The sequence below is a fragment of the Leptonotus elevatus genome, chromosome 6 (assembly GCF_054856555.1).
Source record: "Leptonotus elevatus isolate MCC_2025b chromosome 6, RoL_Lele_1.0, whole genome shotgun sequence".
Taxonomy (NCBI): domain Eukaryota; kingdom Metazoa; phylum Chordata; class Actinopteri; order Syngnathiformes; family Syngnathidae; genus Leptonotus; species Leptonotus elevatus.
The window spans coordinates 20,595,446-20,608,253 of NC_141244.1; the positions used below are offsets into that span (position 1 = coordinate 20,595,446).

The window sequence follows — 12,808 nt, forward strand, 5'->3', positions numbered from 1 at the left end:
TTATATTTTATATATATATATATATTATATTATATTTTATATATATATATATATATATATATTATATTATATTTTATATATATATATATATATATATATATATATAATATCTCCCACATGATCATATAAATGACATCAAAATAATCATAATTAAATGCAGAGCCTACACAGCGTTGATGTCACAGTCAAGCCTTATTTTATTATCATAATTATTATTAATATTGGCTTCTTTTTTCTTTTTTGGATGATTTCCGGATGCTTCTCCATTATTTTCCCCTTGCTGAAGCAACGTCCTGACCACCAGAGGACAGCATTGTACCAGTAGACTGCCTCCTCTTTCCATCTATATATCACTATATTCATTAATAATTTTAAAACCCTGTGAACTCTTTGTCCTGATCGGACCTGTTGTCATGACAACACCTCACAACAAAAGAAAAAAAAACATCAATCTCCAGCAGTTTTGTTCCCCAGTGGGGCGTCTGGCGGGCGCCTCCATCCTTACGTTTGCCCTCATAGCAGCAGGACAGTGTCGAGTGTGGAGTGTCAGTACGGTCCCTAGGGGTGTCCCAAGGGGGTCGGGGGCGCCGTCATATTGTCCCGTCCTCCACCAGCTTGTTGAGTCCCTTGCAGATGCGCGCCAGGTTGTCCCGGAAGGGCCCGTCGGGCTGGTAGAGCCGGGTGAGCAGCTCGGGGTCGGCGTAATGGTTGAACACGTGATTGATGCGCCCGTGGGACTTTGGCGTCAGGTGACTGTTGACCAGCTGCAGCAGGAGGTCCCTGCAGCCCTTCAGGATCTCCGACATCACCGTCTTGTCGAAGGTGAAATCCACCTGTGGAACACCACATGCCACTTTTGTGCTGTTAACTGGCTATTTTTTTAGCACGTTTGCGATTTGAGCTGGTTTGAGTTGTGGCCATAGCAGCTTGTGTATGAATGTGCTTATATCTCTTTATTTTGTGTTAGTTTGTCCAATAAAGCAATACAACATGCACGGCGGCATGACAGTACTTAGAAGTGTGTACCTCGTGGAAACTGATGGCGGTCATAGCGCCCTGGTGCAGCTTCTTTCTGAAGTCCTGAGCCAAGGCCAGCTCCTCGGTGCTGAAGCGGTTGTTGCGAAACAGGACGCCGATCTTGACGGCGATCTTGATCAGGTCTTTGACCACCTTATGGGCCTCCGTCTTGTTGCCCGAGTATTCCTTGGAGACGCGGTAAAGCTCGTCCAGGATCTCGTTGGTGGTGTCGTCGATGAACATCTGGACGGAGGTCTTGGTGGCCATACTGCTCAGGATCTTCTTCTGGACCTTCAAGGCCGTGTCCCTGGAGCTGAAGTGGTCCATGGCGGTCTGGAAATGACATGATGATTCATTTAGGACAATCGGTTAAATAGTATTCAATCACAAACAGTGTGTTGGGATCCTAAAGGTGGTTGTGGACATGTAGTAAAAAATGGCTGGTTGACTGGGGTGGTACTGACTGTCTACTGTAAAGTATTAGACTAAAAATACACAAATATTGGAAAATCGTTAGTGATAAAAATACACATGTTGAAAAATATATTGGATGAAAAATATTACAAATACAATGGTCCTCAGTTTATGACAGTACTGACAGTATTAAGGGTTTTTATAAAGGAAAATATTAGACAAAAATGCGCACATTTTAGGAATGACAAGCTTAACAACGTAAAACATGGAAACAAATATTTGAAAAAAAAAAACCCCATTGAAAAATGTTATAAAAAATGAAAACATCAGGCAAAATACCCAAATATTAGAAAAAAGATATCGAAAAAATATCAAACAAATTATACAGAAATATAGAGGAAAAAAATACTAAATTTGAAGACAGACAAACATATAAATAAAATAATTGGGGAAAAAAAGAAAAATATTAAATGAAAAAGGATACAATTACAAACAACAGTTTAGCACAGTTCTGACATGCGGCATTTCAGTTTGTTTACATCAAGTTGGAAGAAAAATGCACAAATATTTGGGGGTCAAAATATTCAATGAGAGCAAAGGGTCAGACAAGAAATACATGATTTATTAGAAAAAATATATATTTAAAACCAACACACTAAAATATATATATTTTAAAAATAGACAAAAATACACAAACACATAATATATATAATAAAATGTATATAATATGGGAGGGAGTTTGTTTACATTAAAAAAAGGAATATACTGGACGGAAAATATACAAATATTGGAACATGAGAAAAAAGGAAAAATATAAGACGAAAAATACTCCATGGGTCCTTGCTTTATAAACTTCCCGACATACAATGTTTGTTTAAAAAAACAAAAATTATTTAAAGGAAAATGCAGTTGTCAACGTTCATCTTCAGTTCCTGACTAAGTAAGGTCCTCTATAAATGTCAGCAAAGTGTAAAGGTAGTTATGTTTAAAAATCTATTTTCCCAATCTATTTTTGAACAACACATTTTTAAAATTGTTGTCAACTTGTCTGAAAGTGGGTCACGATGTTGCAGAGCGGGAAAATGCAGATCCCTGTGTGACAACAGTCAAGAGCCACCGATTTAGCATTTTCAAACGTTTCCCCTCTGGTTGCGCCGCCTACCTGGACTTTTTCTTTTCTCTTTACTTTCCATCCTTGCGTAAGGAGCAAGCTCGTCAATAGAGACGACATTGTACTCAGCCAGGTTTTGATACGTGACAAACCTAATCAGCCGGATATTCATGTAGGCATGAGGACTGGCAACATTCTCGCTGCTGCTTGCCAAGTGAAACACGGCAACAGGAAGTGTTTTATTTTTTGTGTGTACTACATTTATCGCTGTTCTGATAAAATCTCAAGCAGTTTGTATGAAAACTTCAAAAAACTGCAATCACCGTTGCGTATTTAAGCAGACCTGGAGCTAGTTCCTCTTCAGGTGTTATTAATGTTAGCATCCTTAGCTAATAGCTACTGCTAGGTTAAAAATAACCCTATACGGGTAAAAATAACCCAGTGTTTACGTTTATCGTCTTAAGGATTTTGATCTTCATTTAAAAGAGGCCTGATCCTGTCTGACCATATGCAATTCAAACATCTTTTTTTTCTAGTTTGACATGAATTCTGCCAAACATCAGAATTGTGCTGCTTGAAGCATGTAGTGTAAATCCAGCTTAAGTGTCACATGCTTACTGTGACATAACATCAGTCTAAATCCGTGTTTCCACCAAGTGGTCCAGTCCAGTTGAAAATTTTAAAATGTACATTAACTCCTGATGTGATGTGTATATGTAAAATTAGCTGCTACTTCCCTATCGTGACATCACAGTGTGACATCATAGTCAATTTGACAAAGCAGAGAGCGTTGACACAGTAAATCAAAATGGAGAAGAAGATGACTTGAGTTTTTTCATTCTCCGTCTCCACCTATCAGCAGGATGCACTGTCTAGCGCCGCCCCTTGAACTACAGTAGATTAGAACAATGTTGCCCATACACCCTGCCGTGACTAGCGAGAATATGTGATTAATCGACACGCTCCTACCACCGTAAAATAATTAGATTTGTCTATAGATACCACAAAAATATCAAAGAGGGGTTTTCAGCAAATAATGGTGAATCCATTAAAAATAAATAATCAAATTTGCAAAATGCAAAGGTTCATTGTATGCCTAAAATGGTGGCTCGCCATGTTGGTACCTCCACAATGTATGGCAATAGAAACAACCAAATTCATGTGAAAGTGAAACAAAGTGACATAAGCTTCATTCAGCACATTGGTGGAGGGAGAGTGTCACTTTTTTTGTGTGTGCTTGTTTGTGATTCTGACTCTTGAGGCCTAATGGGAAAAACAGCGCGAACGTGTATCCGCCGAGGCTTTTTACCCTCCACTGGGATTGTCAAACGCGCTTTGTATCCAACACACATACACACCCAGGAGAGGTCATCAGTACTGACTGCAGTTATCCCCTGAGGTGTCCCACAGTTTGATGACACAGCATCAGGAAAATCACCATTTTCCTCAAGTTTATTTTGTCGGGTCTGAGGAGGGAATACCACTACAACATCTATTTTTTGCCACCATGCATAGTTATAATGGCCCCTTGGGAAAAAAAACATAAATACAATGTGACCCGTGACAAAAATGAGTTTTGACACCACTGATCTAGATCGTTAAGTGTAGTGGTCTTCATGAAGACAAATTTGAGGAACAAAATGTAGAGACTTGGTTTCTCCCCTGACACGTGAACTCGACTGGGCTACTCTCGCAAACATAAAAACTGATTTATAATCAGAATCATTTTTACTGGTTAAATACTGTGTTTTAAGACAGCAAGGAATTCCTTCCTTTCCTCAGTCTTTCTTTTGGTCTCTTGAGGTCTGCCTAATTTGTCGGAATTTGAGATGTTTCTGGGGTTGGTGAAAGATTCTGGTTGGTAACCCGGTGGGTAGTAGGTGATGTCTGGTTGGTGCTGGATTTCACTTTCCTTTCCTTTCTTTTCTTTGATCCTTCCTCGGGTCTCCTGACAACCTCACGACTCTAGCTGGATTCGGAAGTATTCGGTTTAGGTGAACGGTATGGGATTTTTAATAGGTTTTAGTACACACTCACGCGCACGCACACATGCACACACACACACACACACACACACCCGCACATGCACATACTCACGCACATACAAAAAAAGAGGGGGGAAAAACAGCAAGGAATCTGTCTATTAGTATTAGGAGTCAGTCTTGTACTAAATCAAAAATGACAGTATAACAAAATGACATTAACACAAATGAGAAAATGATGCAGACTAGTGACAGAGCTTTTCAGCATTGAATACGGTTTAAGAAGTTATTAGGGGAAGGAAGCTGTTGGAATGTGTGCTGGTTTTGGTGCTGGAAAAAGCTTTTAATGAGCTGACTTGAACAAGGAGCCTATATTGACGAAACAATTTCTATCGTCCCATCTTGATTGTCCAGACCAACTCCATAACCACAAGGACTGATTGTTCTGGACAACATACTGGACTCGTATCCAGGACTAGTAGAACCATAGAGAATGCATGAAGCTGTTGTGCAGCCGATTGCCTGTTCTGGCAAGCTGTGGAGGCGAGTGACATAGCTGAGGCAAGCCCACGCTTGTTTGCTATACATGTCATCAGCGCTACAGTACAAACAGTAGATATTGTAAGCACGACTGTGGAAGCTTCGTCAAAGAAGAACCCATAGAAACCGTCCTCTGAGAAAGAACCGCTAATTATTTCCTCAAAGAAAAAGCATTTCGAAAACTTTTGTCAGAGAAGAACCATCAGAAAGTTCCTTCAAGAAGAATCACTAGAAGCGTCTTCTTCAAAAAAGAACGACTAGAACCTTCATCAAAGAACCCTTAGAATTGTTCTCAGTGAAGAAGCATTAGAACCCACCCCCAAAGTCTAACCACGAGAAATATCCCTTAATGTTCCTCAAAGTAGAGTTTGGGCTTCAGTTAAAGGTTTCAAATTAGGGCTTTTGGTTAGGATTGGGGTTAGGGATGCGGAATCGGGACCAGGCCTTCCAGTTAGGGTTTGTACTTCAAACCAGCGTTCAGGTTTCAACTAAATGAATCTCATCCACACGTGATGCATGCCAAGGACCTTCAATACGAAGCGAAGGTCCACCCGCATAGAAGCGTTTGTCCAGTGGAGATCAGAGTAGGTGGACTTTGGCGCTAGTAAATATTTAGCATTCCTGGAATGACTCACTTGTAAGAACTCGTTGACGTAAAACTAATTTCCGCTGGTTTCCAAGTGAAGTCAAAGAAAGAAAGCTGGGCGTGTGACGTGTGAGGAACATCTGATGGTGCTTGATGAAGAAGCTTCAAGCGTCTCTCGAGCAGCCTTTTGTCCGTTTTGAAGACATGACTAGAAAAGCAAAGATTTTGGTTCTTATTTACGCTGGAATTGTAAGAAGGGCAAGAGGAATTTTTTAGAAGCCTTCTTCAAATAAGAACTGAGAGAATCCTCAAAAAGGAACACGATAAAACTTAGCCAAGGAATAAACTCTAGAAACCTTCCTCATATAACCAAGAAAGACGAATATCCACTCGAAGGAAACGCATTATAAGCCTTACTCAAAGACGAACAATCGGAAAATGTTGTGCAATAAACTAAAAAAATCTTCCTCAAATAATCAAAGAAATCTTCTTCAAAGAAAAACGCTCAAGGAAAAGCAATTTAAACCTTACTCCAAAAAGATCGAGGAGAAACCTGGCTCAGAGAACAATTGGAAAACTTGCACAATAATTAAACTCGAGAAATCTTTCTTGAATAACCACTAAAGGCCTTCTTCAAAGAAAACTCCCTTAAATAGCATTTAATAGCATTAGAAAACGTATTCAAAGAAGACAATAAAGAAACCTTCCTCATAAAAGAACACTACATCAAAGAAGAACAATTAGTAAACTTGAAACCTTCAAGTTCTTTCATCTCGGCCACCAAGTATTTACATTTTCAAGAGTCCTGGAAAATGTGTTGTATTAATTAAAATGTACATATATTTTTTAATTCACTTATTAAAGGAGAATTGTGGACTTGGTCACTTTTTTTACTCGTGACTGCCACCGCTGGCCTAAAGTGTAACTGCAGCCACTGTGTAAAGCTCGGGCACGGCGCCATTGACGGTTATGGACTATTTCTATTAGTTACATTTTTTCCCACTTTTGTTAACAAGAATATAAAAAACCTAGATCGTTTTTATTATACATTTAGAACAGATATAGAATTTGTGATTAATCGCGAGTTAACTCAAGTCATGCAATTAATTACGAAAATGTAATCGCCTGACACTCCTAATTTTTAATAATCTTTTCTTTTTTTATAAATCACGTCAGGCAATTAAATTTTTTAACTGTAATTAATCGCATGACTTCAATAGTTAACTCACGATTAATCATAAATGTTATATCTGTTCTACATGTGCAATATTTTTTTTCTAGGTTTTCATACTCTTGTTAACAAAAGTGGAACAAAAATTTTAATGACTTTTTGACGTCACTAGCCATCAATGGCAGTGAATGAGTTAATTTTAATTTGTAAATACATTTTTGTAAATAACAAAATCAGGAAATACTACGGTACCCAATTTTACATAATAGTAAACTGTATGTGTTGGGGAGTGCACAGCAACATGTGGCGCTAGCGCTTCAAGAGCGACACCCAGAAATTTTTACGTGTGGAAAATGAGCTAATGAGCATTATATTAAACTGTTAAGCAATCAGTCAAGCCGGTAATCAACGCTTTTGTTATTACTTCGCTGTTGGCCTCTGACGCTGCGCTAGCATGAAAGGAATTTGCAAACTTGGACGCTGGACCGGAGAGACGAACCCTCCTAGGTTAGCTTAACGCTAGCTAGCTAGCTGCTATGACAGAACTCGGAAGAGGAAAAACATCCTGGGTTCTGTCATTGGCCGGTGTATGGTGAGGAATAATAGATGTTAAAGTACATTATTTTAAAACAAAAAAGGAAAATGTTCATAGTTTATATATATATAACCTGTGCTTGTTTTTTGGTACTGAAATATTTTTAAGGTGATACTTTGTGTTTAAAACGTTTCAGAATTTCTGAACTAGACAACGGAGCCTCACACACGAGGCACTTTGACGCGCGCAACCGCTTCCTCAAAGCGTCCCGACTTGAAGTTGTGTTGAAAGTGCCAAGCGCTCTTGCTCAAGTGGACGTTGCTCAAGCCCGCGAGCCCCTCGGTCACACGCCCCTCTGACGGGAAGTGAAACTGACAGCTGACAGTTGCTTTGTGCCATCTTCTCTCAGCATCTCCTACCTAATAAGCTAATCAGTGTGTGTGTGTGTGTGTGTGTGTGTGTGTGTAGTCTTGAGTGTAGCAACCACAAGTGTGTAGTGTGCAAGAGTGTAAAAAGGAAATGGAAAGTAGTCTGTTAGCTTTTTAGTCAATCAGAGTGGTTAGTTTCGCCCAGTGGAATGTTGCCTCGCGCTCTTACCTGAGTTGGCGGCGTCCCCCCCTTCGTGTAGTGATTGGTCCGGTCGAGGATGACAGCAACAGCAAGACCGGCTTGACCTCAACGCTTCATGGTTGCAAAAGCAGGCCCTGGCGTCTCGGCACTCCGCCTTGAGATACTGACGACTTGTACTTCCTTGAGGAACTCAACGTGCGTTGACACACCCCTCAGTGCTCAAGTGAGTGTGCGCGTGTGTGCGCGTGTGTGTCTCTCACTCACTGGCTGCTCATAGATTGACATGTAAAAGTTGCAGCGTCCCGCAATCAACGCGCCGACTGCTGACGGTGTAAAAGTCTGCTTGTCCTGACAAGTGAAAACACAAAGAATGTAAGCCAGAGATGCAGCAGCCTGAAAGGGGAGCGGCTTAGACCTTTGTGCGTGTGTGCGTGTTTGTGTGTGCGTGTTTATGTATGTATGTGTGTTTGTGTGTGTGGGTTCACCTTGCCTGGAATGTGGTCGTCAGTGCTGCATTCACGCTCTCGCTTTTTCATTCAAGGCAGAGAAGCTAAATGTGTTTATGTCATGTGTCAGAGTTGGAGATACGTTTCATTTTGTTTTTCATCAGATGTTTCCTCCAAAAATGTGATGTGCTTGTAAGTCAAATGTTGTTTTGACTTACAAGTGCCCCATCTTACGAGCTTTCGCCAGATTTGTATATATATATTTTTTTGCATTGTGTCATGAGCCAAAATGTTAGTGGAGGCACCACCACTCGTGCAAAGCAATTAATTTAATTTAATTCATATTTAAATTCCTTTCAATAGCGAAAATGGATTTGAATGAAATTTGTAAGTCGCCACTGCACCCTCAAGCAGAGGTGGCAAATCCAGGTCCAGAAAGTAAAAACCTTGCCACAATTTGACTTTAGCCCCAGGTGCTAGCTTGTTTGTTTACCTGCTAGGGAGCTAGCTAGCATCAGGGGCTCAAGCCAAACTGTGGCAGGCTTTTTACTTTCTGGACCTGGATTTGCCACCTCTGCTCCCAAGTACCTTTAGAATAGTTTATAGAAGGGGATGTTCGATAGAGATACCACTTTTTTCAAACCGGTACCAGTACGAGTATTCGCTCCTTGCATACTCACCGATACAGAGTACCGATACCTCTAGTACTAATTTAATTTGACATAATGACAAAAAATGTAAATTAAAACCTAACTACCGCAGTAAAGCACAAACTACTGCTGAAGAGGATTTACTCAAGTTTATTATTTTTTTGGGCTTTAGGTATCCGTGGTTGGTATTGGCAGAACTCCATGAGTCCCGATACCTTGAAATGAGGCTAGTATTAGCCATTTATGGATACCTGGTATCGGTACTCGCCCATCCTTAATTCATAGCTGTATTCCAAAATGGAACGTTTAACTGTGGAACCACCAGTCCCCGTTTACATTTTTTTGAAGTCAAGTCAAAGATATTTATAAACTGTAGCACGCAGTGATGCTTCATAACTTCCTCTACAAGATGATACATCTGGAATCTTTATGAATTCATGAGCTGTTTGCCCCAGAAAATATAAATAAATGTGGAGTTTACAAATCTTCTGCTCTGTTTGCGTACAGCGAACCCCCGATTGTCATGTGCGATACGTTCCAAACTCCCGCCAAAATTGGCATTCCAGAAGAGACCACATGCTTATTTTCACACACACATTTTCAACACATCTAAGTGTATTAATATATGTTTCAATATATTAAAGTAAACTTTATCAAGTATTTCCCCTTCTGTTCTCACACTCACACAATTCTCCAAATAAGAGACAAAGCATGCTTGCTTCAAGCTGCGAAGCAAAGAGTTTTTTAAGGCATAGAAGTGAAATATAATGCGACGGACATGTCAATCACCTGACTTGAAGGGAAAATGCCCAAAGAACAAGCAGGAACCTTCAGACAGCTGGAGAGGAGGCCTGGCAGACCATCACCAGGGATGAAGTCCAGCACCTGGATACGCATTCCAGACTTCAGACAAAAGCATTAAAAAGTGCATTTTTGATTTATTACTGCTCATTTTTTCCCATTACTTTTGCCCCCTTAACAAGTGTGAGGCACTTGTACAGTACTAACGTTAGTAATTTGAACACCGTGCACCTGATTTGGATGTTAATACCTTCAAGTTAAAGCTAAGAGTCTGCACTTAAAGTGGAAGTCAACATTAAACATTTCTTGACAATAATACGTTATATGTGACCTCACTAGTCTAAACATGACATTCTGATTAATATTAAATTTGTGGAATATGAGTTATGGAGCAAAATCCAGCCATTTTTCTCCATCTCAGGGGGCGGCCATTTTGCTACTTGCTGTTGACTGAAGATAACATCAATGTTGCTCAGGGCTCAGGCAACGACCAATCACAGCTCAGCTGTTTTCTGAAGCTGAGCTGTGATTGGTTCACTCTAAAAACAGCTTAAAACAATTCATAAATAATGGTCAGATTCTTTACTTGGGTCAAAAAATTGGGTCATTTTGTATAAAACCACCCAGAAAGTTGGGTCAAATCAAACTGATTCATAAAGTGGATCGGTCCAGTTTTGATCCATAATTGGGTTACTTTTGACCCAACTGTGTTGTTACCAGAGACCTGAGCAACTGTAATGTCATCTTTAGTTGACAGCAAGTGGCAAAATGGCCGTAAGATGGATAAAAAAGGTTGGATTTTGCTGCTTAACTCATATTCCACTAACACAAAATTAACCAGAATACCATATTTAGACTAGTGGGGCTGCATAGAACATATTATTGTATACATTTAAAAAAATTGGTTGACTTCCCTTTTAAAGCCCATTTTGTGGGTTTCATTTCAAATCCATTGCAGTGGTCCCAACATTTATGAACCTGCCTGTATATTCTCTCTGTTCTATGACAATGACAACTATTACTTGGGCTTGGTTGGGGACCTTCTCTGCCTTCATCTTCAATTACACTGCATTTCTTCCAACTCTAAATTTGGAATTGCCTGTTTACTGTCAACATTTGCAATATAGTGGCAGAAACATCAATTCAATGTTGCTTCTATTCTATTGCAAAGTCCTCTACAGACGATACATCTGGAATCTATGAATTCACAAGCCGTTCATTCCAGAAAATATAAATAAATACCGAGCCATAATATTAGTTAACAAATCCTCTACTCTGTTGTGATGATTTAAACACTAAACTCCAGTAAACACAAAATCTGTGATGGTGTGTGAATGACATGCAGCTGTGCGGACACTGGGCCCATTTAGGTCCCCGCCGTCCCACCAACCATGCTAATTGCTTCCAGATGTTGCCGTTGGTGGTTGCGCTGAGCTCCAGCTGCTGGGCTGAGAGGCCAACGGGCCCGTGCCCACCGAGGAACTCCCCGAGCACACCTGCCTCTTTGTCTCGCCGATCCAAATGGGCGAGTGGTTGGGCCGCAGCAGAAGGAGGCCGGTTGCCACGGCAACAGGCAGGAAGTAGTGCTTTAGCGGTTTCCTGTCGGCTTCCTCTTTATCGTGTAATGACATCTCACGAGGAAACATCAGCGGGCGGGCGGCGATATCAACAATATCTGGGTGTGTTTTTTGCGCGCGTGTTTATGTGCGTGTGTTTGAAATGCTGACATGCACTTTAGCCCACATTGCTAACTGTGCTGTAGCCTACCATATGACACCAATAACATTTTTATAGCCAAATAAGTGTAAATAATAAGCTAAGCACACTGTGACTGAGCTGGTTTCCTTTGTTTATTTGTGTTAAAAAAAATGTAATGAACATAAAATACATATTTTTTAAAATCTTTTGTAAATAAAAGAGCCAGTGCTACAAAGGGAGCTTATTAAAACAATTGCTGTTTTATAAAAACACGTTAAAATTAATATTAAACATGGACATTCAAATACTTTTTTCTTCTGTCGTTAAAAGCACTGATCTGCATTTAACTTACATACAATTCTCGCAATAAGTGTATTCCCAAAAGTATTTTGCCTCTATTCCATAGCATGTCTTGGCTGCACAGCGATCGCCATTTGTGGGTTAATTTATTTTTTGGTCCAATTAGATTTCATTTTGAGTTTCAATGTTTTGCAATGTTTTGTCCAATCAGATTTCAGCATCTATGTGTTGCCAACCTGCCACATCTATTCTGTACCAATCAGATGATAGATTCATTAAACGGAGCCAGCGAGAGGTCTTTGGGTGATGTCAGCATTTTTCTGTCGTCTGATTGGTTCAGAGCTACTCGCGTGGGATTCATCAGGTGAAGGCAGGAGAGGACGATTGTTGGACATGATTGAAAACTCATTTTAACGGCGGACTTTTTGAAAAACGAGACATTGTGGGGATAAGTCGGGCAACGCCTGTCGCTAGCAGGCTTGTTTCAACCTGGGAAATGATTTAAATTAAATCATTTAATCACTTCTTACACAGCGGCAACAACTATGCTAGCTCTGACCATAGCAACACAGCTAGCAAAAGAGGATGGAGTTTGTCTCTAATATTTCTGGTGAGTACGATGTATTTTATTTACATTTTTTGGCTTTGTCATGTTATTAGATTGATCATGTTTGTGAACTGCTTTAGTATAGTGACGAGATTTGGTGATTGATGAATGCTGAATGAATTGTTTTGGTGCATGACAGCCACCCACAATACATAGTAAGTAAATGTAACATGTTCTAATTTATGAAATATCTGCTTAATTAATTGCAAGTAAATTAATTAAAAAAAATAATAATACGCAAAGTACTATAGAGTACTTATTTTTATATTTTTGAATAAGCGATTTGAAATAAATAAATAAATATATATATATATATATATGTTTGAATTTTTTTTATGTGTCCCTTGAATCCAAAAGTATGCAAATAATGTAAATAGACA

The 12,808-nt window shown here is 39.7% G+C and overlaps 2 protein-coding genes across 3 annotated transcripts in view; one reads left to right on the forward strand and one right to left on the reverse strand.

Annotated features, from left to right (window-relative positions):
- Positions 1-179: 179 nt before the first annotated feature.
- Positions 180-8,297, reverse strand: tnfaip8l2b (tumor necrosis factor, alpha-induced protein 8-like 2b). Of its 2 annotated transcripts, XM_086079609.1 has the most exons (4): positions 7,954-8,297; positions 5,700-5,858; positions 1,027-1,350; positions 180-833 (listed from the first exon to the last, which is right to left on the reverse strand). In XM_086079609.1, exons 3-4 carry the CDS (start codon positions 1,342-1,344, stop codon positions 591-593), a joined length of 561 nt encoding a protein of 186 aa, XP_085935735.1. In that variant the 5' UTR covers positions 1,345-1,350; positions 5,700-5,858; positions 7,954-8,297; the 3' UTR covers positions 180-590. The 2 variants fall into 2 exon arrangements, with proteins under 2 accessions (XP_085935735.1, XP_085935734.1); XM_086079608.1 differs by lacking the exon at positions 5,700-5,858 and having other exon boundaries at positions 7,954-8,294.
- Positions 8,298-12,168: 3,871 nt separating this feature from the next.
- sema6cb (semaphorin 6Cb) overlaps positions 12,169-12,808 on the forward strand; it is a 150,840-nt gene continuing 150,200 nt past the window's right edge. Inside the window, exon 1 of the mRNA XM_086078394.1 lies at positions 12,169-12,431. The gene's annotated coding sequence lies outside the window, so the exon portion shown is untranslated. The remainder of the gene's footprint in view (positions 12,432-12,808) is intronic.